Genomic DNA, 23521 nt, shown 5'->3' with positions numbered 1-23521 from the left:
AACAACGCAAGGGTATCATAGAAGGTAGCATGAATCATGCCACAAAGCATGTGTAAGTCATCTAAGCCACCAACAGCATCCAGGGGTTTAATACTGAGAGGGACCTAGAGAGAGTGCGTTAGGCCTTCAAGCATGATCCCCATGACCCAAATGAAGAAGCTGATATTCCATATTCCAATGCCTCATGCTACATTTTCATGGCAATAAAATGCATTTTAAAAGTAGACAAATTATTAAATTTACATTCTTAATTTACAGAACTCAAGAGATAAACAAGATATAACCTAATCTTTCATACTACCCTACTTCTTCCATTTGCCTAACCTCCAGGGCATTTTACATGTTTTGGCTTCTCCAAGATTCCCTAAACTAGTTTAAATAGGCAATTAGGCACCTGGGATCCTAGGTAGGGAGACATGAAAAGACCTGAAGGGTCATCTGCTATTTAGCAGTAAAACAAAAGCATTAAGATATCAATACCAACTCAATTCTTGCCTCCCAGAACATACAGGGTCTACCATAAGACCCTTCTGAGCTCAGACTGCACTACTATAGTAAAATTCAAAGAGCAACTGATTCTCAGTCACTCAGTTCAAGAGAAATAGTTGCAATGCCAAACCCTTTCTTTTTTTATTTTTTGAAACAAAGTCTCGCTCTGTTGCCCAGGCTGGCATGCAATGGCACGATCTCGGTTCACTGCAACCTCCGCCTCCTGGGTTCAAGTGATTCTCGTGCCTCAGTCTCCCAAGTAGCTGGGATTACAGGCACGTGCCACCATGCCCAACTAATTTTTGTATTTGTAGTAGAGATGAGTTTCACCATGTTGCCCATGCTGGTCTTAAACTCCTGACCTCAGGTGATCCACCCATCTCGGCCTCCCAAAATACTAGGATTACAGGTGTGAGCCACCGTGACCAGCCAACCCTTTCTTAAAGTAATAGAAATTTAACAACGTTAACCTAAACACTATAATGATGTACATTTAATGGATTTTCAGAACATGATAACTTTGACTGACCCCCATTAACATTAGTTATGTCTATGTGGTTCATCATAAGAGCAGGAGGTTTGGATGTTCTTAACAAATACAATTTAACACTAAAATTAGAATGTTACCACTAAATACAGTGTCTTCCATATTTAAAATAATTCAAGTCTTAATAGCTTGCAGGAAAATTCAAGCTTCATCACACACTCATAGGATGAGGACTGATGTACGAAACCTACATGTTTTCTGACCAGAACACATCTAACATGGCCTAAAGATTATCTTACCCTTCTAAGTTAAGATCAAATAGATTTAGAGTAACTTACTGTAGCAGGGTTCTTAGATCTGTATTTTATACAGACTAATCAAGAAACAGTTCTACTAATATAAAATAACAGTAGTTATGAAAATCATTTTCAACAAAATAAAAACAAATTTAAAAAGAAAAGTTCAAAGAAAATATAATAAAATCATTTTCCTATATCTTTTTTGGTTCAAATTAGTTCCCAAAAAAGGAATGCTATATAAACTATGTCTCCCTCCTGATCAAAGATCTTAAAAAACAGCATATAATGACTTACATTTAAAATTAATGTAGGAAGATATAATTTTAAAGAAGTTTAAACAAGACAAAGACAAATGTTCTAAATTTGGAAAAAAGTTATACAATAGAGCTAAATTTACTTAACATTTCTGAATGCTTACCTAAACCATGTTAATTCTATAAGAAATAGCCTTACTTACAAAACAGTTATCTATAAATATGAGTAACAAGAGGATAGATTACAATCTAAATATTTTTAAATGTTAATGTACAAGCCCATTCATCTAGACTAGAGGTCAGCAAACTTTCTCCATGAAGAGCCAGTTCATAATTATATTGGATTTTGTGGGTTATACCATCTCCATCATAGCTATTCACCTCTGCCAGTACAGCATGAAAGCAATCATACACAATCTGCAAATAAATGAGCATGGCTGTTTTCTAATAAAACTTTATTTACAAAAATAGGTTATTGGCACTTATCTAATTCATAATGCTTTGAAAGAAAAAAATACCCAACATCACATAGTTGTTTTAATTTAAAGACCACTGAAGAGAAAATAAGGATGCTGGCCAGGCATGGTGGCTCATGCCAGCACTTTGGGAGGCTGAGGAGGGCAGATCACAAGGTCAGGAGTTCAAGACCAGTCTGGCCAACATGGTGAAACCCTGTCTCTACTAAAAATATAAAAATTAGCCAGATGTGTTGGCATGCACCTGTAGTCCCAGCTACTCGAGAGGCTAAGGCAGGAGAATCACTTGAACCCAAGAGGCAGAGGCTACAGTGAGCTGAGATCACACCCCTGCACTCCAGCCTAGGCGACAGAGTGAGGCTCCATCTCAAAAAATGAAAAAAAAAAAAAAAAAAAAAAAAAAGAAAATGTACTAGTAATAGAAGTTTCAGCTGGAGCATCAACACCTTTGAATGCATACATTTAAAGGTCAGATTTCTTTGCTATGTACCAAGTAAAAACAAAAAAGTCACATTTGTATAACATTTCATTAATTGTAAACACAATGCAAAAAATGTTTAAATACGAGTTAAAATACAGTGTATTACATTAGCTACAAAAAAATTAACTCCCTACAAATTTAAAATACAATCCATTTACAACTAAATGCTACCAATGCTACCACCATCTCCACACTTCTTGGTACCCAATAACCCCTAAAATTGAGAGGCGGTTTAGCAAACTGCATCAACATGCCACAGGCAAAGTATAGCTCTGAATTCTAGACATAAATAGTGCACTCAATGCAACTTTTATAAACATTTATGGACATTTCACTAGCTTTCCTTACTGGCCGAATATGTATTCCTTTGCTAAGAAACAAAAATAAGGCTGGGTGCGGTGGCTCACGCCTGTAATCCCAGCACTTTGGGAGGCCGAGGTGGGCGGATCATGAGGTCAAGAGATCGAGACCATCCTGGCCAACATGGTGAAACCCTGTCTCTACTAAAAATACAAAAATTAGCTGGGCGTGGTGGCGTGCGCCTGTGGTCCCAGCTACTCGGGAGGCTGAGGCGGAAGAATCGCTTCAACCCAGGAGGAGGAGGTTGCAGTGAGCCGAGACTGCACCACTGCACTCCAGCATGGCGACAGAGCAAGACTCTGTCCCAAAAAAAGAAAAAGAAAAGAAACAAAAATAAATATTTGGGGATTTCCTAATATTTAAAAAAATGAAATTAGCTGGGCATGGTGGCACACACCTGTACTACCAGCTACTTGGGAGGCTGAGGCAGGAGAAGTGCTTGAATCCAGGAGACAGAGGTCGCAGTGAGTCAAGACTGTGCCACTGCACTCCAGCCTGGAAGACAGAGCGAGACTCTGTCTCAAAAAGTGAATAAATAAATTTCAAAATGTTGGGAAGCCAAGGTGGGTGGATCACGCGGTCAGGAGTTGAAGGAAAGTCTGGCCAAGATGGTGAAACCCAGTCTCTACTAAAATTACAAAAATTAGCCAGGTGTGGTGGTGGGCACCTCTAATTCTAGCTACTTGGGAGGCTGAGGCAGAGAACTGCTTGAACCTAGGAGGCGGAGGGTGCAGTGAGCCGAGATCACACCACTGCATTCCAGCCTGGGCAACAGAGCAAGACTCCATCTCAAAAAAAAAAAAAAAAAAAGGTTATATGACAAGACATTTGGCATGCTGGGTATTCAGTCTCACAATCATTTTTGAAATTATTTTCCAAATTGAGTTTCTATTTTTAAAAAAATCAGAAACTATTTCTCAACAGAGAAATTATCTTCCTTTATAGTAGGCCAAAATGTTACATATTTAGAATTAAAACACTGGCAATTTCAATATGCAAATTTCAGAGCTTACCGAAAAGGTCCAGTTCTGTTAGCAGGTCGAGAATCCCCCCACATCTCTTTTTATCAAGAGGCCGCCAACAAGTAGATCCTTTTTCTACCAATTCTGGTAATAGGAGTACCTGTATAAAATAAACCACAAAAATTAGTACTTTAGGACATGAATTAAAAGTTAAACTAGTTTCCCACTTCTTAGTTTATCAAGGACCACCACATCAGCAGCAATAATTTTGGAGCTCACTTTTAAACATTTACATATTATATTTATAATAAGAAAAATACATTTTTAATTAAAATGTGTACTCTGGGGTGGGGCACAATGGCTCACACCTGTAACCTCAACACTTTGGGAGGCCAAGGCAGGAACATCACTTGAGCCAAGGAGTTTGAGAACAGCCTGGGCAACATGGCGAAACCTCATCTCTACTAAAAATACAAAAATTAGCCAGGCATGGTGCCAGGTGCCTGTAATCCCAGCTCACGAGGCTGAGGCAGGAGAATTGCTTGAACCCAGGCGGCAGAGGCTGCAGTGAGCCAAAATCATGCCACTACACACCAGCCTGGGCAACAGAGCAAGAATCCATCTCAAAAAAAGAAAAAATACAAAACTTAGCCAGGCATGGTGACATATGCCTGTAGTCCCAACTTCTTTATTGGAAGGCTAAGGTGGATCGCTTGAGCTCGGGAGGTTGAGGCTGTAGTAAGCCAAGACTGCACCACTGCATTCCAGCTCAGGAAAGAGTGAGAATGTCTTAAAACAAAGAAAGAAAAAAAGTGGCCGGGCGTGGTGGCTCACGCCTGTAATCCCAGCACTTTGGGAGGCCGAGGCGGGTGGATCACGAGGTCAAGAGATCGAGACCATACTGGTCAACATGGTGAAACCCCATCTCTACTAAAATACAAAAAAATTAGCTGGGCGTGGTGGCGCACACCTGTAGTCCCAGCTACTTGGGAGGCTGAGGCAGGAGAATTGCTTGAACCCAGGAGGTGGAGGTTGTGGTGAGCCGAGATCGCGCCATTGCACTCCAGCCTGGGTAAAAAGAGCGAAACTCAGCCTCAAAAAAAAGGAAAAAAAAAAGTGTACTCTGGGTACCATAAACTTTTTAATGTGCTATGAATGCTTCACATTTACTAAATAAAATAAGTATTTACTGATTTTTCTAGTGCTCACTAGCCCTTTCGTTTTGGAAACAGCATTGTAGTATCAACCCCACTGTCTCGGACCTATTCTAACACCATCCGGCACGACCAATCAGAATAATCTATTACTCTCACTACAGTCATTGCTTTGAAGACAGACATGGAACTCAAGTCAAGATGAAAAGTTATCTCCTGGACCTTTGTTATAACTACTGAAAAAGTGGCAAATCTTCATGACCTTGGATTTGGCAATGATTTCTTATATATGACCCCTAAAGCACAAGGAACTTTAAAATAAAAAGTAAAGTGAACTTCTTCAAAATTTAAAACTTGTGTATCAAATGACACTATCAAGAGAGTAAAAAGACAGCCCATAGTTATCAAAATGGCAGACCAGAAGTTTCAAGGTCTCATTCCTTCATAGAAACATCAGAAAACAAGCAATAACTGTGTGAAACAACTTTGTCAGAGTTTTAGAAAACAGCCAAGGTCTACAAGCAAATATCCAATCAAGAAAAACCCATCTTCAAAACACTAGCAAAGTTCTGTAGTGTTTTTACTCACCCTTGCCCCACCCCTTCTCCAGCATGGCAGTGGTTTTGGTCTTAAAGCACTATAAGCCCAATTCCCAGCTCCCTCCCTCAAAGAGCAAAATAGACCTTACTTGCAAATTATCATAGATATCTGTTCTACCCTGTCTAGGGGTATTTGAAGGACAGGCATAAGGTGCTTGTTTCTATTTCAACCTAACACAAAACTTAGGCAGAAAAAGCAGCAGGTATTACTAATGAAAGCTGTGAAGCAGACAGCAGACTACAGACTAACAGACACTAACAGACATATGGGGCAAGAGATTACAGATAGATGCCCAAGAACCAGGTGCGGTGGCTCACACCTGTAATCCCAGCACTTTGGGAGGCCAAGGCAGGTGGATCACGTGAGGTCAGGAGTTCGAGACCAGCCTGAACAAAACGGTGAAATCCTCTTAAAAAAAAAAAAAAAAAAAAAGGCCGGGCGCCGTGGCTCACACCTGTAATCCCAGCACTTTGGGAGGCCAAGGCGGGTGGATCACGAGGTCAAGAGACCGAGACCATCCTGGTCAACATGGTGAAACCCCGTCTCTACTAAAAACACACAAAAAAAGTTAGCTGGGCATGGTGGCGCGTGCCTGTAATCCCAGCCACTCAGGAGGCTGAGGCAGGAGAATTGCCTGAATCCAGGAGGCGGAGGTTGCGGTGAGCCGAGATCGCGCCATTGCACTCCAGCCTGGGTAACAAGAGCGAAACTCCGTTTCAAAAAAAAAAAAAAAAAGCAGAGAAGTTGAGGTGAAACTCTTTGGCAAATTAGGACATTCCAAAGCAACATGTATGTGGAGAAATTTAGAAAGCCATAAATGCCAAGGCAAAATGTATGATCATACAAGACCTAGGCTGGGCACAGTGGCTCACGCCTGTAATCCCTGCACTTTGGTAGGCCACGGTGGGTGGATCACTTGAGGTCAGGAGCTCAAGACCAGCCTGGTCATACTAAAAATACAAAAAATTAGCTGGTCATGGTGGCACGCACCTATAGGCCCAGCTACTTAGGAGGCTGAGGCAGGAGAACCACTAGAACCCAGGAGGTGAAGGTTGGGGTGAGCCGAGATCATGCCACTGCACTCCAGACTGGACAACAGAGCGAGACTTCATCTCAAAAAAAAAAAAAAAAAAAAAAAAAGACCTAAACATAAACTGACAACCAAGAATTCTGTATCTGAGAAAACTGTCCTTTAAAAATTAAGGAAAAAAATAAAGACATTCTCAGATAAACAAAAGCTGATAGAGGCTCTTATACCACTATACATTACCAACTACAGTCCCAGCTACTTGGAAGCCTGAGGCAGGAGCATCACTTGAACCCAGGAGGCGGAGGCTGCAATGAGCTGAGATCGAGCCACTGTATTCTAGCCTGGCAACAGAGACTCCTTCTCCCCCACCCCCACCCAAAAAAAAAGGAAAGAAAGAAAAGAAAGAAAGAAAGCAATCAATCAATCAATCTCTGGTAAAGGCAAATACAGAAGCAATTGTAAAAACTAGCATTATTGTAATTTTGCTTTGTAACTCTGCTTTTCATTTTCAATGTGATCTAAAAACAAATGCATAAAAAATTATTAATCTAGGCTAACGAGATACGATTTACAAAGACGTAATCTATGACATAACAGAAAAGGGAAGAGAAAGCTGCACCGAAGCGGATTTGTATACTATGGAACTTAAGTTATTATAAATTCAAATTAGATTATAACTGAGATGTTAACTCCCATGGTAACTGCAAAGAAAACATCTTTAGAATACACACATTAGAAAATGAGGTTGCCTCCTTATGCACTAAAAAGAAAAAAAAAAAAAAAAAAAGAAAATGAGAAGGGACTAGGCACAGTGGCTCAGGCTTATAGTCCTAACACTTTGGGAGGCCGAGGTGGGAGGATCACTTAAGCTGAGGAGCTTGAAACCACCATGGGCCACATAGTGAGACCCTATCTCTACTACAGGCCAGTGGCTAAAATCTGTAATCCCAGCACTATGGAAAGCCAGGTGCTTGAGGCCAGGAGTTTAAGACCAGCCTAGGCAACATAGCAAGACATCATCTCCATGAAAAATTAAAAAAATTAAAAAGCCAGGTGGTGCATGCCTGTAGTTCCAGGTACTTGGAAACAACAAAGCAGGAGTATTGCTTGAGCCCAGGAGACCGAGGCTGCAGTGAGCTATGATCTCACCACTGTACTCCAACCTGGGCAGCATACACAAGCACAGCAAGACCCTGTCTCTTAAAAAAAAAAAAAAAATTGGGCCAGCACAGTAGCTCATGCCTGTAATCCCAACACTTTAGGAGGCCAAGGCAGGCAGATTACCTGAGGCTAGGAGTTTTAAGACCAGCCTGACCAACATGGAGAAACCCGATCTATACTAAAAATACAAAATTAGGCAGGTGTGGTAGGCCATGTCTGTAATCCCAGCTACTTGGGAGGCTGAGGCAGGAGAATTGCTTGAACTCAGGAGGCAAAGGTTGCAGTGAGCTGAGATTATACCATTGCAGTCCAGCCTGAGTGACAGAATGAGACTCCAACTCAAAAAAAAGAAAAAAAAAAAGAACACCAACATGATCCGACTATATGCTATCTTCAGGAAATTCACTTTAGATCCAAAGACACAAATAGGTTTGAAAGTGAAAGGATGCAAAAAGACATTTCATGCAGATAATGATCAAAAGAGTTGGGGTGATTCTATTAATATCACACAAAACAGACTTTAAATACAAAAAGGTTACAAGAGACAAAGAAATATATATATATATATGCTTGTGGTTTTTTTGTTTTTATTTTGTAGACAGAGGATCTCACTATGTTGACCAGACTGGTCTCATACTCCTGGGCTCAAGTGATCCTCCCACCTCAGCCTCTCAAAGCACTGGCTCATTATAGATGTGAGCCACTGTGTGCCTGGTCTATATATTAATTTAAAAGCCTAATACAGCAAGACAATATAACAATTATGCACCTAATAACAGGACCTTAAAATGTAGAAAGCAAAAATTAAAAGATTTGAAGGAAGACATAGTTCTGCAATAACAGCTGAAAACCTCAAACCCCACTTTCAACAAGGAGACTGATCAGACAGAACGTAAGGAATGAACTTGAATAACACAATAAACCAACTAGACCTAACAGACATACACAGAACACTCCATCCAACCATGGCAGAATTACATTCTTCTCAAATGCACATGAAACATTCTTGGCCAGGCACAGTGGCTTATACCTGTAATCCCAACACTTTTGAGAGGCTGAGGTGGAAGGACTGCTTGAGGCCAGGAGTCCAAGACCCACTTGGGCAATATAGCCAGACACCATCTCCTCAAATAAAAGCAAAAATTTGGTGGCATGCCCTTGTAATCCCAGCTACCTGGGAGGCTGAGGCAGGAGAATCGCTTTAACCAGGAGGTGGAGGCTGCAGTGAGTCAAGATTGTGCCACTGTACCCCAGCCTGGGCGACAGAGCGAGACTCCATCTCAAAAAAATAAAAATAAAAATAAAATTGGCTGGACATGATTGTGTGTGCTTGTATTCCCAGCTACTCAGGAGGCTGAGGTGGGAGGATTATTTGAGCCCAGGAGGTCAAATCTGCAATGAGCTATGATCATGCTACTGCACTCCAGAGTGGGTGACAGAGTGAGACCTTGTCTCCCAAAAAAAAAAAGTATGCTCTCCAACCAAAACAGTCAGAAATCAGTAACATAAGAAAAGCTGGAAATTTAATCAATAAATTTTAAATGTGCATAATCTCTGACTTTCCAGTTCCATTTCCAGGAACTCATTCTCTAGACATTTATAGTGTAAGGTGACAAGTTTACAAAGGTACACAATAGAGCATGAATTATAATAGCAAAAGATCCTAGGCTGGGCACGGTAGCTCACACCTGTAATCCCAGCACTTTGGGAGGCCGAGGTGGGTGAATTACCTGAGGTCAGGCGTTCAAGACAAACCTGGACAACTTGGTGAAATCCCGTCTCTACTAAAAATACAAACAAACAAACAAACAAAATCAGCCAGGTTTGGTGGCTCAGGTCTGTAACCCAGCTACTCGGGAGGCTGACAAAGGACAATCACTTGAACCTGGGAGGCAGAGGTTGCAGTGAGCCGAGATCATGGCACTGTACTCCAGCTTAGGCAACAAGAGCAAAACTTGGTCTCAAAAAAAGTACACTATGCAACTCAGGCCTGGCGCAGCAGCTCAAGCACGTAATCCCAGCACTTGGGGAGGCCAAGGCAAGCAGATCGCTTGAGCCTTGAAATTCAAGACCAGCCTGGGCAACACATGGTGAGACCCTGTCTCTACAAAAATTAGCTGGGTGTGGCAGCAGGTATCTGTAGTCCCAAATACTCTGGAGGTTGAGATAGGAGGATCCCGAGGCCTGATCCCAGGAGGCAGAGGTTGTTTAAGCCAATCACACCACTGCACGCCAGCCTAAGTAAGAGCAAGACTCAGTCTCAAAAAAAAAAAAAAATACAATGTAACTCTAAAAAAAAATCATGTAGCTATGGTAATTGATACAGAATAAGCTATTATGTATTAAGTTTTTAAAACGTGTGCAAAATATTATTTGTAACCTGGTAATATCTGTGCAAAATAGAAAAAAAAAAATATATATATATAAACAATAAAGTTAGTGGACTGACACTTCCCAATTCCAAAACCCACCACAAAGCTACAGTAATCAAGACAGTGTGGGCCGGGCATGGTGGCTCACCCTGTAATCCCAGCACTTTGGGAGGCCAAGGCGGGCAGATCACGAGGTCAGGAGTTCAAGACCAGCCTGAACAACATGGTAAAACCCCGTCTCTACTAAAATACAAAAATTAGCAGGGCATGGTGGCGCATGCCTGTAATCCCAGCTACTCAGGAGGCTGAGGCAGGAGAATGGATTGAACCAAGGAGGCGGAAGTTGCAGTGCGCCAAGATCATGCCCCTGGCACTCCAGCCTGGGCAACAGAGTGAGATTCCATCTCAAAAAAAAAAGAAAGAAAGACAGTGTAGGCCAGGCGCAGTGGCTCACGTCTGTAATCCAAACACTTTGGGAGGCTGAGGCAGATGGATCACGAGGTCAGGAGATGGAGACCATTCTGGCCAACATGGTGAAAACCCATCTCTACTGAAAAAAAAAAATACAAAAAAATTAGCTGGGCACACACCTGTAGTCCCAGTTACTGGGGAGGCTGAGGCAGGAGAATTGCTTGAACCCGGGAGGCGGAGATTAAAGTGAGCCAAGATCGTGCTCCTGGCACTACAGTGCGAGACTCCGTCTCAAAAAAAAAAAAAAAAAAAAAAAAACAAGACAGGGTGGCACTGACATAAGATTGACATACAGACCAAGGAAACAGAATTAAGAGCCTATAAACAGGACAGGCACAGTGGCTCACATCTGTAATCCCAACACTTTGGGAGGCTGAGGCAGGAGGATCACTTGAGCCCAGAAGTTGACACCATACTGGGCAAAATAGTGAGAACTTGTCTCTACAGAAAAAAAAAATTTTTCTGAGACCGTATTTCACTCTGTCACCCAAGCTGGAGTGCGGTGGTGCATTCTCAGCTCACAGCTCACTATAACCACCACCTCCTGGGCTCAAGCAATCCTCTCACCTCAGCCTCCTGAGTAGCTGGGACCACAAGCATGCACTACCATGCCCCACTAAGTTTTCTGTGTATTTCTGGTATACGCAGGCTTTTGTCATGTTGCCCAGGCTGGTCTCAAACTCCTGATTCAGGTAATCAGCCTGCCTCAGCCTCTCAGAGTACTGGGATTGCAAGTGTGAGCACCCCACCCAGCCTACAAAAAATTTTTTTTAATTAGCCATGTCCAGCTGGGCATGGTGGCTCATGCCTGTAACCCCAGTAACCCCAGTACTTTGGGAGGCTGAGGCGGCTGGATAATATGAGGTCAGGAGTTCAAGACCAGGTGGACCAACATGGTGAAACTCCATCTCTACTAAAAATACAAAAGTAAACCAAGCTAATTATAAAGACGTAGTGGCGCATGCCTGTAATCCCAGCTACTCAGGAGACTGTGGCAGGAGGATCACTTGAACCCAGAAGGCAGAGGTTGCAGTGAGCTAAGATTGTGTCACTGCACTCCAGCCTAGGTGACAGAATGAGACTGTCTCAAAAAAAAAAAAAAAAATTAGCAGTAAGGTGTGATAGTACACCTCTATGGTCCCAGTTACTCAGAAGGCTAAAGTGGGAGGACGACTTAAGCATGGGAGTTTCAGCCTGCAGTGAGCCATGATTGCACCACTCCACTCCAGCCTGGGCAACAGAGCAAGACCCTGTTATAAAAAAAAAGAAAGAAAGAAAGAAGAAAGAGAGAGAGAGAGGGAGGGAGGGAGGGAGGGAGGGAGGGAGGGAGGGAGGGAGGGAGGGAGGAAGGAAGGAAGGAAGGAAGGAAGGAAGGAAGAGGGTTGGATGCAGTGGCTCATGCCTGTAATCCCAACACTTTGGGAGGCCAAGGAGAGCGGATCGCAAGGTCAGGAGTTCTAGACCGGACTGGCCAATATGGTGAAACCTTGTCTCTACTAAAAATACAAAAATTAGCCAGGTGTAGTGGTGGGCACCTGCAGTCTCAGCTACTCAGGAGGCTGAAACAGGAGAACTGCTTGGACCCGGGAAGCATAGGTTGCAGTGAGCTGAGATCGTGCCACTGCACTCCAGCCTGGGCAATACAGAGACACTCAGTCTCAAATTAATTAATTAATTAATTTTAAATAAATAAATTAGCCAGGCATGGTGGTACAAACCTATAGTCCCAACTACTCAAGAGACTGAGGTGGGAGGTTCGCTTAAGCCTAGGAGTCTGGGGTCTAGCCTGAGCAACATGGCAAGACCCTGTTTCAAAAAAAAAATCCAAATTGAGTAAATATTTATAATATATATCACTATAATTAGTCATAATGTTCACTATGATAAGGAAAACACAAACATAAGATACTAGTACACACTCACTAGAATGGCTAAAATTAAAAACATACCAAATCAAATACACAGAAGGATTTCCAGCAATGAGAACACCTGCCTGTAATCCCAGTACTTTGGAAGGGCTGAGGCAGGCAGATTGCTTGAGATCAAGGGTTCAAGGCCAGCCTGTGAAACACGGTAAAACCATGTCTCTACAAAAAAATACAAAAATTGGGCCAGGCGCCATGGCTCATGCCTATAATCCCAGCACTTTGGGAGGCCGAGGTGGGAGAATCACCTGAGGTCAAGAGTTTGAGACCAGCCTGGCCAACATGGCAAAACTCTGTCTCTACTAAAAATAAAAAATTAGGCTGGGTGCAGTGCGTTGAGCCTTTAATCCCAACACTTTGGGAGGCTGAGGCAGGCAGATCATGAGGTCAAGTTCGAAATCATCCTGGCCAACATGATGAAACCCCATCTCTATTAAAAATACAAAAATTAGGCCAGGTGCAGTGGCTCACTCCTGTAATCCCAGCACTTTGGGAGGCTGAGGCGGGCAGATCACAAGATCAGAAGTTCAAGACCAGACTGACCAACATGGTGCAACCCCATCTCTACTAAAAATACAAAAATTAGCCAGACGTCGTGGTGTATGCCTGTAATCCCAGCTACTCAGGAGGCTGAGGTCGGAAAATCACTTGAACCAGGGAGTCAGAGGTTGCAATGAGCCAAGATCTCACCACTGAACTCCAGCCTGGGGACAGAGCAAGACTCTGTCTCAAAGAAAAAAAAAAAATACAAAAATTAGCCAGGTGTGGTGGCACATGCCTGTAATCTCAGCTACTTGGAAGGTTAAGGCAAGAAAATCACTTGAATCTCAGAGGCAGAGGTTGCGGTGAACAGAGATTGTGCCATTGCACTCCAGCCTGGGGGACACAATGAGACTCTGTCGCAAAAAAAAAAAAAAAATTATCCAGGCATGGTATCACATGTCTATAGTCCCAGATACTCAGGAGAGACTGAAGTGGGAGGATCACTTGAGCCCAGGAGGTCAAAGCTGCAGTGAGTTACAATCGTGCCACTGCACTCCAGCCTAGGTCATAAAGCGAGACCCTGTCTTTTTTTTTTTTTTTTTTTAAAAAAGACCTCTTCTCATACATTGCTGACGAGAATACAAAACAGTTCATCCATTTTGGAAACTGGTCTAATAAGTACTAACCTATGATCAGCAACTCCACTTCTTCATTTTCTGTTTTCTTTATATTTTCTGTGTCCAATCATACATTAAGCAACTCCACTTCTTGGGATTTATCCAAAATTAATAAAAACAAAAGACTTGTATAAAAAAATTCACAACACCTTTATTTATAATACTTTTTTTTTTTTTTGAGACGGAGTCTCACTCTGTCACCCAGATGGCAGTACAGTGGCGTGATTTTGCCTTACTGCAACCTCCCTCTCCCAGGTTCAAGCGATTCTCCTGCCTCAGACTCCCAAGTAGCTGGGACTACAGGTGCTTGCCACCACACCCGGCTAATTTTTGAATTTTTAGTAGATGGGGTTTCACCATATTGGCCAAGCTGGTCTCGAACTCCTGACCTTGTCATCCACCTGCCTCAGTCTCCCAATAATACTTTTTAAAATTGAAAACATAAACTGTCATGAGATTAAAGTTAAAAAAAAAAAAAGAGGCCGGACACAGTGGCTCACACCTGTAATCCTAGCACTTTGGGAGGCCAAGGTGGGTGGATCACCTGAGGTCAGGAGTTCAGGAGTTCAAGACCAGCCTGGCCACCATGGTGAAACCCCATCTTTAAAAAAAAAAAAGAAAGAAAGAAAGAAGCAACCCAAATATACTTACACAGGAGATGAGATAAAACATCAGTGTCCTGAACGGTTTTCCTCTCTGGGACAATTTACTTCAGTTAGGTTTCAAAGGAAGAAGTGCTTTCTTTGATAAAGTGAGAGGGGGTGAACAGGGGAAAGCAGAAAGAAGAATCAACAAGACCTCAGTTTCACTCTTGTTGCCCAGGCTGGAGTGCAGTGGTGCGATCTTGGCTCTCTGCAACCTCCGCCTCCTGGTTTAAGTGATTCTCCTGCCTCCTGCCTCAGCCTCCTGAGTAGCTGGGATTACAGGCAAGCACCACCACACCCGGCTACTTCTGTATTTTTAGTAGAGACGGGGTTTCACCATGTTGGTCAGGCTGGTCTCAAACTCCCGACCTCAGGCGATCCGCCTGCCTCAGCCTCCCAAAATGCTGGGATTACAGGTGTGAGCCACTGCACCTGGCCCAACAAGACCTATTCTTTTTATTTCTTTTTTTTTTTTTAATTCAGCAGAGAGTATTAACAAAAGAAGAAAGAATGAACAACTTAAAAATGAAAATAAAAATGATTTTATAATTATGGTAAAACATTTGGGTATGTAAAGAGTCTCACTCTGTTGCCCAGGCTAGAGTGCAGTGGCACAGTCTCGGCTCACTGCAACCTCTGTATCCAGGTTCAAGCAATTCTTGTGCCTCAGCCTCCCAAATAGCTAGAATTACAGGCACACACCACCACACCTAGCTAATTTTTGTATTTTGTTAGAGTCGGGGTTTCACCATGTTGCCTAGGCTGGTCTTGAACTCCTGAGCACAGGAAATCTGCTCACCTCAACCTCCCAAAGTGCTAAGACTATAATATAAGCATAAGCCACCATGCCCAGCCTATTTTAACCATCTTTAAGTGTACCATTTAGCTACAGCAATCACAACAGTACAGTGATGGCATAAAGATAGACATAAAGACCAATCAACTGAATGGAGAGATGAGAAATAACTCCTCACATATATGGTCAATTCTTTTCTTTTGAGATGGATTCTCGTGTCCTGCCCTGTCACCCCGGCTGGAGTGCAATGGCGCAATCTCAGCTCTCTGAAGCCTCCGCCTCCCGGGTTCAAGTGATTGTCCTGCCTCAGCCTCCCAAGTAGCTGGGATTACAGGCAGGCACCGCTATACCCAGCTAATTTTTGTACTTTTAGTACAGATAGGGTTTCACCGTGTTGGCCAGGCTGGTCTTGAACTGCAGTCAACTGATTTTCAACAAAGGTGTTAAAAATATTCAATGGGGAAAGTACAATCTTTTTCCCAGATGGAAAATGGTACTGGGAAAACTGAATAACCACATGCAAAACAATAAAGTGGGACTCTTACCCAACATAACATATTTAAAAAACCCAAACTGGATCAAAGACCCAAACCTAAGAGCTAAAACTATAAAACTCTTGGCGGGGGCCGGGCGCGGTGGCTCAAGCCTGTAATCCCAGCACTTTGGGAGGCCGAGGCGGGTGGATCACGAGGTCAAGAGATCGAGACCATCCTGGTCAACATGGTGAAACCCTGTCTCTACTAATACAAAAAATTAGCTGGGCATGGTGGTGCGTGCCTGTAATCCCAGCTACTCAGGAGGCTGAGGCAGGAGAATTGCCTGAACCCAGGAGGCGGAGGTTGCAGTGAGCCGAGATCACGCCATTGCACTTCAGCCTGGGTAACAAGAGCGAAACTCCGTCTTAAAAACAAACAAACAAACAAACAAACAAACAAAAAACAAAACTCTTAGGGGAAAAGTTTCAACTGGCAATAATTTGCAAATGAGGTATAGATTTTTAAAAAAAAGATAAATTGGACTTCATCAAAACGAAAACCTCTGTGCATCAAAAGATACTATCAACAGAGTATAAAGATAACCCACAGGAAAAAAAAAGAAAGAGAATAAGAAAAAAAAAAGATAACACGGGCCGGGCGCCGTGGCTCAAGCCTGTAATCCCAGCACTTTGGGAGGCCGAGGCGGGTGGATCACGAGGTCAAGAGATCGAGACCATCCTGGTCAACATGGTGAAACCCCGTCTCTACTAATACAAAAAAAAATTAGCTGGGCACGGTGGCGCGTGCCTGTAATCCCAGCTACTCAGGAGGCTGAGGCAGGAGAATTGCCTGAACCCAGGAGGCGGAGGTTGCGGTGAGCCGAGATCGCGCCATTGCACTCCAGCCTGGGTAACAAGAGCGAAACTCCGTCTCAAAAAAAAAAAAAAAAAAAAAAAAGATAACCCACACAGAGAAAAAATATTTGTAAATCACATTATCTGACAAGGAATATCTAGAGTATATAAAGGACTCCTAAAACTCAACAACAAAGACAAAAACCTAATTTTATTTTATTTTTAGAGACTGTCACCCAGGGTGGAGTGCAGTGGTGCAATCACAGCTCACTGCACCCTCAAACAGCTGGGCTTAAGAGCTCCACCTACCTCAACCTCCCGGGAAGCTGGGACTACAGGTGTGCACCTCCACACCCAGCTCAAAAACCTAATTTTAAAATGGTCAACCAAAGACATGAATAGATACTTCTTCAAGGATAATATACAAATAACCAATAAACACATGAAAAGATGCTCAACATCACTTATCATTAGGGAAATGCAAATCAAAACCACAATGAGATACCATTTCACATCCATTAGGATAGCTATTAAAAAAAAGAAGAAGAAAGAAAGAAAAGAGAAAAAGGCCCGCAGCTGTACTACCAGCACTTTGGAAGGCCAAGGTGGACAGATCACTTGAGGTCAGGAATTCAAGACCAGCCTGGCCAACAAGGTGAAACCCCATCTATACTAAAATACAAAGATCAGCCAGGCATGGTGGCACATGCCTGTAATTCCAGCTACTCGGAAGGCTGAGGCACAAGGATCTCTTCAACCTGGGAGGCAGAGGTTGCAGTGAGCTGAGATCACGCCACTTCACTCTGCGGTAGGAAACAGTATGAGACTCTGTCTCAAAACTAATAAAATAAAATGCCAGCCGGGCGTGGTGGCTCACACCTGTAATCCCAGCACTTTGGGAGGCCGAGGCACGCAGATCACAAGGTCAAGAGATCGATACCATCCTGGCCAACACAGTGAAACCCTGTCTCTACTAAAATACAAAAATTAGCTGGGTGTGGTGGCACGCACCTGTGGTCCCAGCTACTCGAGAGGCTGAGGCAGGAGAACTGCTTCAACCTGGGAGGCGGACGCTGCAGTGAACCGAGATCTCGCCACTGCACTCCAGCCTGGCACCTGGTGAAAGAGCGAGACTCTGTTTCTAAAATACAGAAAGAAAAAAAGAAAACGCCAGGCACAGTGGCTCATGCCTGTAATTTCAGCACTTTGGGAGGCCAAAGTGGGAGGATTGCTTGAGTTCAGGAATTGGAGACCAGCATGAGCACATGGCGAGACTCCAACTCTACAAAAAATAAAATAGCCAGGGCTGGGCATGGAGATTCACACTTGTAATCCCTTCTATTCTCATGTAGCCTTTTCTCTCTGTACATGGACTCCTGGTATCTAGTCCTTTTCTTATAAGGACACCAGTCCTACTGGATTAAGGCCTCATCCTTATGATATATTCTAATTTGTTAATTATCTCTGTAAAGATTCACACTGCGGCTTAGGGCTTCAACATATGAATTTTCAGGAGGATACAATTCAGTCTATAACAAAACCTTTGTGCATTGTTGTTAGAATGTAAAATGGTGCAACCACTGTGGAAAACAGTAGGGCAGTTCCTTAAAAAAATGACACATAAAACTTAGGCAACATAGCGAAATCCCACAGCTACAAAAAAATTAAAAAATAAGCTAGGCGTGGTGGTGTGCACCTGAATTCTCAGCTACTCAAGAGGCTGAGGTGAGAGGATAGCTTGAACCAGGAAGATCAGGGATAAAGAGAGCTGTCACTGCACGACTGCACTCGCCTGGACAACAGAGCAAGACCCTGTCAAAAAAAAAAAAATTGCCAGGTGTGGTGGCTTACACCTGTAATCCCAGCACTTTGGGAGGCTGAGGCAGGTGATTACAAGGTAGGAGATCAAGACCATCCTAGTCAACCCGGTGAAACCCCGCCTCTACTAAAAATACAAAAAATTAGCCGGGTGTGGTGGCACATGCTTGTAGTTCCAGCTTCTCCGGAGGCTGAGGCAGGAGAATCACTTGAACTCAGGAGGCAGAGGTTGCAGTGAGCTGAAATCATGCCACGGCACTCCAGCCTGGGCAACAGAGCGACTCTATCTCAAAAAAAAGGAATGAAAGTAAAAAGTCTTGGTATTTGTGGCTGGGCATGGTGGCTCACACTATAATCCCAGCACTTTGGGAGACCAAGGCAGGTGGATCACCTGAGGTCAAAAGTTCAAGATCAGCCTGGCCAAAAGTTAACGGCGGAACTCCTTATCTACTAAAAATACAAAAAGCAAAAAGCAGCTGGGCATGGTGGTGCACACCTGTAATCCCAGCTACTCAGGAAGGTAAAGCAGGAGAATGCTTGAACACAGAAGGCAGAGGTTGCAGTGAGCAGTGATCACGTAAGTACTTTGGAAGGCCAAGGTGGGCGGATCACGAGGTCAAGAGATCAAGAACAGCCGGGCGCGGTGGCTCAAGCCTGTAATCCCAGCACTTTGGGAGGCCGAGGAGGGTGGATCACGAGGTCAAGAGATCGAGACCATCCTGGTCAACACGGTGAAACCCCGTCTCTACTAAAAATACAAAAAAATTAGCTGGGCACGGTGGTGCGTGCCTGTAATCCCAGCTACTCAGCAGGCTGAGGCAGGAGAACTGCCTGAACCCAGGAGGTGGAGGTTGCGGTGAGCCGAGATTGCGCCATTGCGCTCCAGCCTGGGTAACAAGAGCGAAACTCCGTCTCAAAAAAAAAAAAAAAAAAAAAAGAAATCAAGAACATCCTGGCCAATATGGTGAACCTCGTCTCTACTAAAAATACAAAAATTAGTCAGGTGTGGTGGCCTGTAGTCTCAGCTACTCAGGAGTATGAGGGAGGAGAATCCCTTGAACCCAGGACACAGAGGTTGCAGTGAGCTGATTGTGCCACTGCACTTCAGCCTGGCCACAGAGCAAGACTTCATCTCAAAAAAAAAAAAAAAAAAGATATTTGTAAACCAATATTCATAGCATCATTATTCACAATAGCAAAAAGGTAGAAATAACCCAAATCTCCATCAATATATGAATGGATAAACAAAATGTGATATATACACATAATGGAATATTACTCAGCCTTAAAAAGGAATAAAATTCTGGGCCAGGTATGGTGGCTCACACCTATAATCCCAACACTTTGGAAGGCCGAGGCAGGCAGATCACCGTGTCAGGAGACCAAGACCATCCTAGCTAACAAAGTAAAACCCCATCTCTACTAAAAACACAAAAAATTAGCCAGGCGTGGTGGCACTCGCCTGTAGTCCCAGCTACTAGAGAGTCTGAGGTAGGAGAATCACTTGAACCTGGGAGGCAAAGGTTGCAGTGAGCCGAGATCACAACACTGCACTCCAGCCTGGGCAACAGAGTGAGATTCCGTTTCAAAAAATAAAATTCTGATGCATACCACAAGATGGATGAATCCTGAAGACATTATGCTAAGTAAAATAAGCCATACACAAAAGAACAAATATTATATGATTCCACTTACATGAGACACCTAGAGTAGTCAAATTCATAGACAGAAAGCAGAATGGTGATTGTCAGAGGGTAGGGGAGGAGAGAATCATAGACAGAAAGCAGAATGGTGGTTGTCAGAGGGTAGGGGAGGAGAGAATGGGGAGTTACTGTTCAATGGGTACAGAGACTCAGTTTGAAAAGATGGAAAAAGTTCTAGGCCAGGCGCGGTGGCTCACACCTGTAATCCCAGCACTTTGGGAGGCCAAGACGGGTGGATCACAAGGTCAGGAGTTTGAGACCAGCCTGACCAACATGGTGAAACCTCATCTCTTAAAAAAAAAAAAAAAAGTTCTGAAGGTGGATTTTTATGATGGTTGCGCACCAACAAGAATGTACTTAATACCAATGAATGGTACACTTAAAGGTTAAAAAGGGCCAGGTGCAGTGGCTCAGGCCTGTAATCCCAGCATTTTGGGAGGCGGAGGTGGGTGGATCACGAGGTCAGGACTCCAAGACCAGCCTGGTCAAGATGGTGAAACCCTATCTCTACTAAAAATACAAAAAGTAGTAGCCTGTAATCTCAGCTACTCGAAAGGCTGAGGCAGAGAATTGCTTGAACCTGGGAGGCAGAGGTTGCAGTGAGCCGAGATGGCACTACTATACTCTAATCTGGGCAATAGAGCGAGACTCCATCTCAAAAGAAAAAAAAGAAAAAATGGTTAAAAAAGATACAAATGAGCAAAAACCAAGAAAACACAATGAGATACCACTTCACACTCATTAGGATGGCTACTATCAAAACAAATAAAAAACCACATATACAAACAAAAATTTACCAAAAAAGGATAAACAGAAAATAAGTGTTGGAGAGGACGTGGAAAAATTGGAACCCTTGTGTACTACTGGTGGGAATGTAAAATGATGCAGCCACTAAGGAAAACAGTATGGTGATTCCTCAAAGAGCTAAACATTTAATAACCAACTATCAGCTAGGTGCAATGGCTCATGCCTATAATCCCAGTACCTTGAGAGGCCAAGGAGGGAAGACGGCTTGAGGCCAGGAGATCGAGACCAGCACGGGCAGCATAGGGAGACCCCGTCTCTATAAAAAAACAAAAATAAAAAAATTATGGGCCAGATGTGGTGGCTCATGCCTGTAATCTCAGCCCTCTGGGAGGCCAAGGCAAGAGAATCACTTTACCCCAGGAGTTCGAGACCAGCCTAGACAACAAGGGAAGAGTTCATTACAATAAAAAATAAAAATTAAACAAACAAACAAAAAAATTAGTTGGTTGTGGCAGCCCATACCTGTAGTCCCAGCTACTAAGGAGGCTGAGGCAGGACGACTGCTTGAGCCTACAGGTTCGAGGCTGCAGTGAGCCATGACTATGCCACTCAACTCCAGCCTGGGCAACAGAGCAAGACTCTGTCTCTAAAAGAAAATTAATAATAATAATTACCATATAGCAATTTCACTTCTGGGTATATACCCAAAAGAATTCAAAGCAGGAACTCAAAGAGATATTTGTACACCAATGTTCACAGAAGCATTATTTACAATAGTCAAAAGGTAGAAACAACCCAAGTGTCTACTACAATTTAATTAATAAAACATAATGTGGTGTACACATACAATGGATTAAGCCATAAAACGGAATGAAGTTCTGATACACGCTACAACATGGATTAACCTAGAAACCATTAAACTAAGTGAAATAAACCAGACACAAAAAGGACAAATATTATATGATTCCATTTAGTATTTGCAGTACCTAGAACAGGCATATTCATACAGACACAAAGTAGATCAAAGATTACAAGGGGCTAGAAGGAGGAGGAAATGGCAAGTTATTTGTTTAATGGTTACAGTTTTTTGTTTTTTTGTTTTTTTTTGAAACTGAGTCTCCCGCTGACACCAGGCTGGAATGCAGTGGCGCGATCTTGGCTCACTGCAACCTCGGCCTCCCAGGTTCAAGAAATTCTCCTGCCTCAGCCTCCCAAGTAGCTGGGACTACAAGCGAACACCACCACGCCAGGCTAATTTTTTGTATTTTTAGTAGAGACGGGATTTCACCGTGTTAGATCTCCTGACCTTGTGATCCACCCGCCTCAGACTCCTAAAGTGCTGAAATTACAGGCATGAGCCACCATGCCTGGCCTTCTTTTTTTCAGACGGAGTCTGGCTCTGTAGCCCAGGCTGGAGTGCAGTGGCATGATCTCAGCTCACTGCAACCTCCACCTCCCGAGTAGCTGGGGTTACCGGTACACGCCACCATGCCTGGTTAATTTTTGTATTTTTAGTAGAGACAGGGGTTTCGCTATGTTGGCCAGGCTGTACTCGAACTCCTGACCTCAAGTGATCTGCCCGCCTCGGTCTCCCAAAGTGCTGGGATTACAGGCATGAGCCACCACCCCTGTCTGGTTACAGAGTTTCTGTTTGAGACAATAAAGTTTCGGAAATAGTGGTGCTGCTTGTATTATATTGTGAGGGTAATACCACTAAATTGTATACTTAAATATGGTTTAAAGGACAAATTTTGTTAAAATATACATAAACACACATAAAAATATATATTTACTACAATATGTTTTATTTATTTATTTATTTATTTTTTAGACAAGAGTCTTGTTCTGTCGCCCACATTGGAGTACAGTGGCATGATTTCCCCTCACTTCAATCTCTACCTCCCCGGCTCAAGTGATTTTCCCATCTCAACCTCCCGAGTAGCTAGGACTAACAGGAGCATGACACTATGCCTGGCTAGTTGTTTGTTTGTTTGTTGTATTTTTTGTAGAGATACGGTTTCGCCATGCTGTCCAAGCTCACAATTTGTTTTAAAAATACTCCGCCACCAACCCAGAGCAGCAGAGACCGGAATTTCCTCCGCGCCGTACCGCAGCCTTCAGCACTCAGTCCGCCGGGAGATGAAGCTCACAATTCGTTTTAAAAATACTGTAATAGGGCCAGGCGTGGTGACTCACACCTGTAATCCCAGCACTTTGGGAGGCCGAGGCAGGTGGATCACCTGAGGACAGTAGTTCAAGATCAGCCTGACAACATGGCCGGAAGCGGTGGCTCAAGCCTGTAATCACAGCACTTTGGGAGGTCGAGGAGGGTGGATCTCGAGGTCAGGAGATCAAGACCATCCTGACTAACACGGTGAAACCCCATCTCTACTAAAAATACAAAATTAGCCAGGCGTGGTGGTACACACGTATAGTCCCAGCTACTTAGGAGGCTGAGGCAGGAGAATCACTTGAACCCGGGAGGCGGAGGTTGCAGTGAGCTGAAATCGTGCTACTGCACTCCAGCCTGGGCGACGGAGCAAGACTCTGTCTCAAAAAGGAAAACAAAAAGAAAAAAGAAAAAAAATACAAAAAAATTAGACGGGCATGGTGGCAGGCGCCTATAATCCCAGCTGCTCCAGAGGCTGAGGCAGGAGAATCCCCTGAACTCGGGAGTCGGAGGTTACAGTGAGCCGAGACAGCACCACTGCACTCCAGCCTGGGCAAAAGAGAGACTCCATCTCAAAAAAAAAAAAAAATAGCATAATACACCAAAAACCTCTGAATTATACAGCTTAAATG

The 23521-nt window shown here is 43.4% G+C and overlaps 1 protein-coding gene across 8 annotated transcripts in view; it reads right to left on the bottom strand.

The window, feature by feature from the left end:
* Positions 1-23521, bottom strand: part of RBM6 (RNA binding motif protein 6) — a 134266-nt gene that overhangs the window by 109051 nt on the left and 1694 nt on the right. For 6 of the 8 annotated variants that reach the window (XM_064367116.1, XM_064367118.1, XM_064367119.1 and 3 more), the window contains exon 2: positions 3860-3968. In XM_064367116.1, coding sequence (XP_064223186.1) covers positions 3860-3903 — 44 coding nt within the window. In that variant the 5' untranslated portion in view covers positions 3904-3968. Of the gene's footprint in view, positions 1-3859; positions 3969-20957; positions 21036-23521 lie in introns of those variants that run through there. The other 2 variants (XM_064367117.1, XM_021667582.2) reach the window with 2 other exon arrangements.

Source organism: Aotus nancymaae, unplaced genomic scaffold, assembly GCF_030222135.1.
Source record: "Aotus nancymaae isolate 86718 unplaced genomic scaffold, 86718_ANA_hifiasm-v0.15.2.pri h1tg000067l, whole genome shotgun sequence".
In the NCBI taxonomy this organism is placed as follows: domain Eukaryota; kingdom Metazoa; phylum Chordata; class Mammalia; order Primates; family Aotidae; genus Aotus; species Aotus nancymaae.
This window is presented reverse-complemented; position numbering and strand designations above follow the sequence as displayed.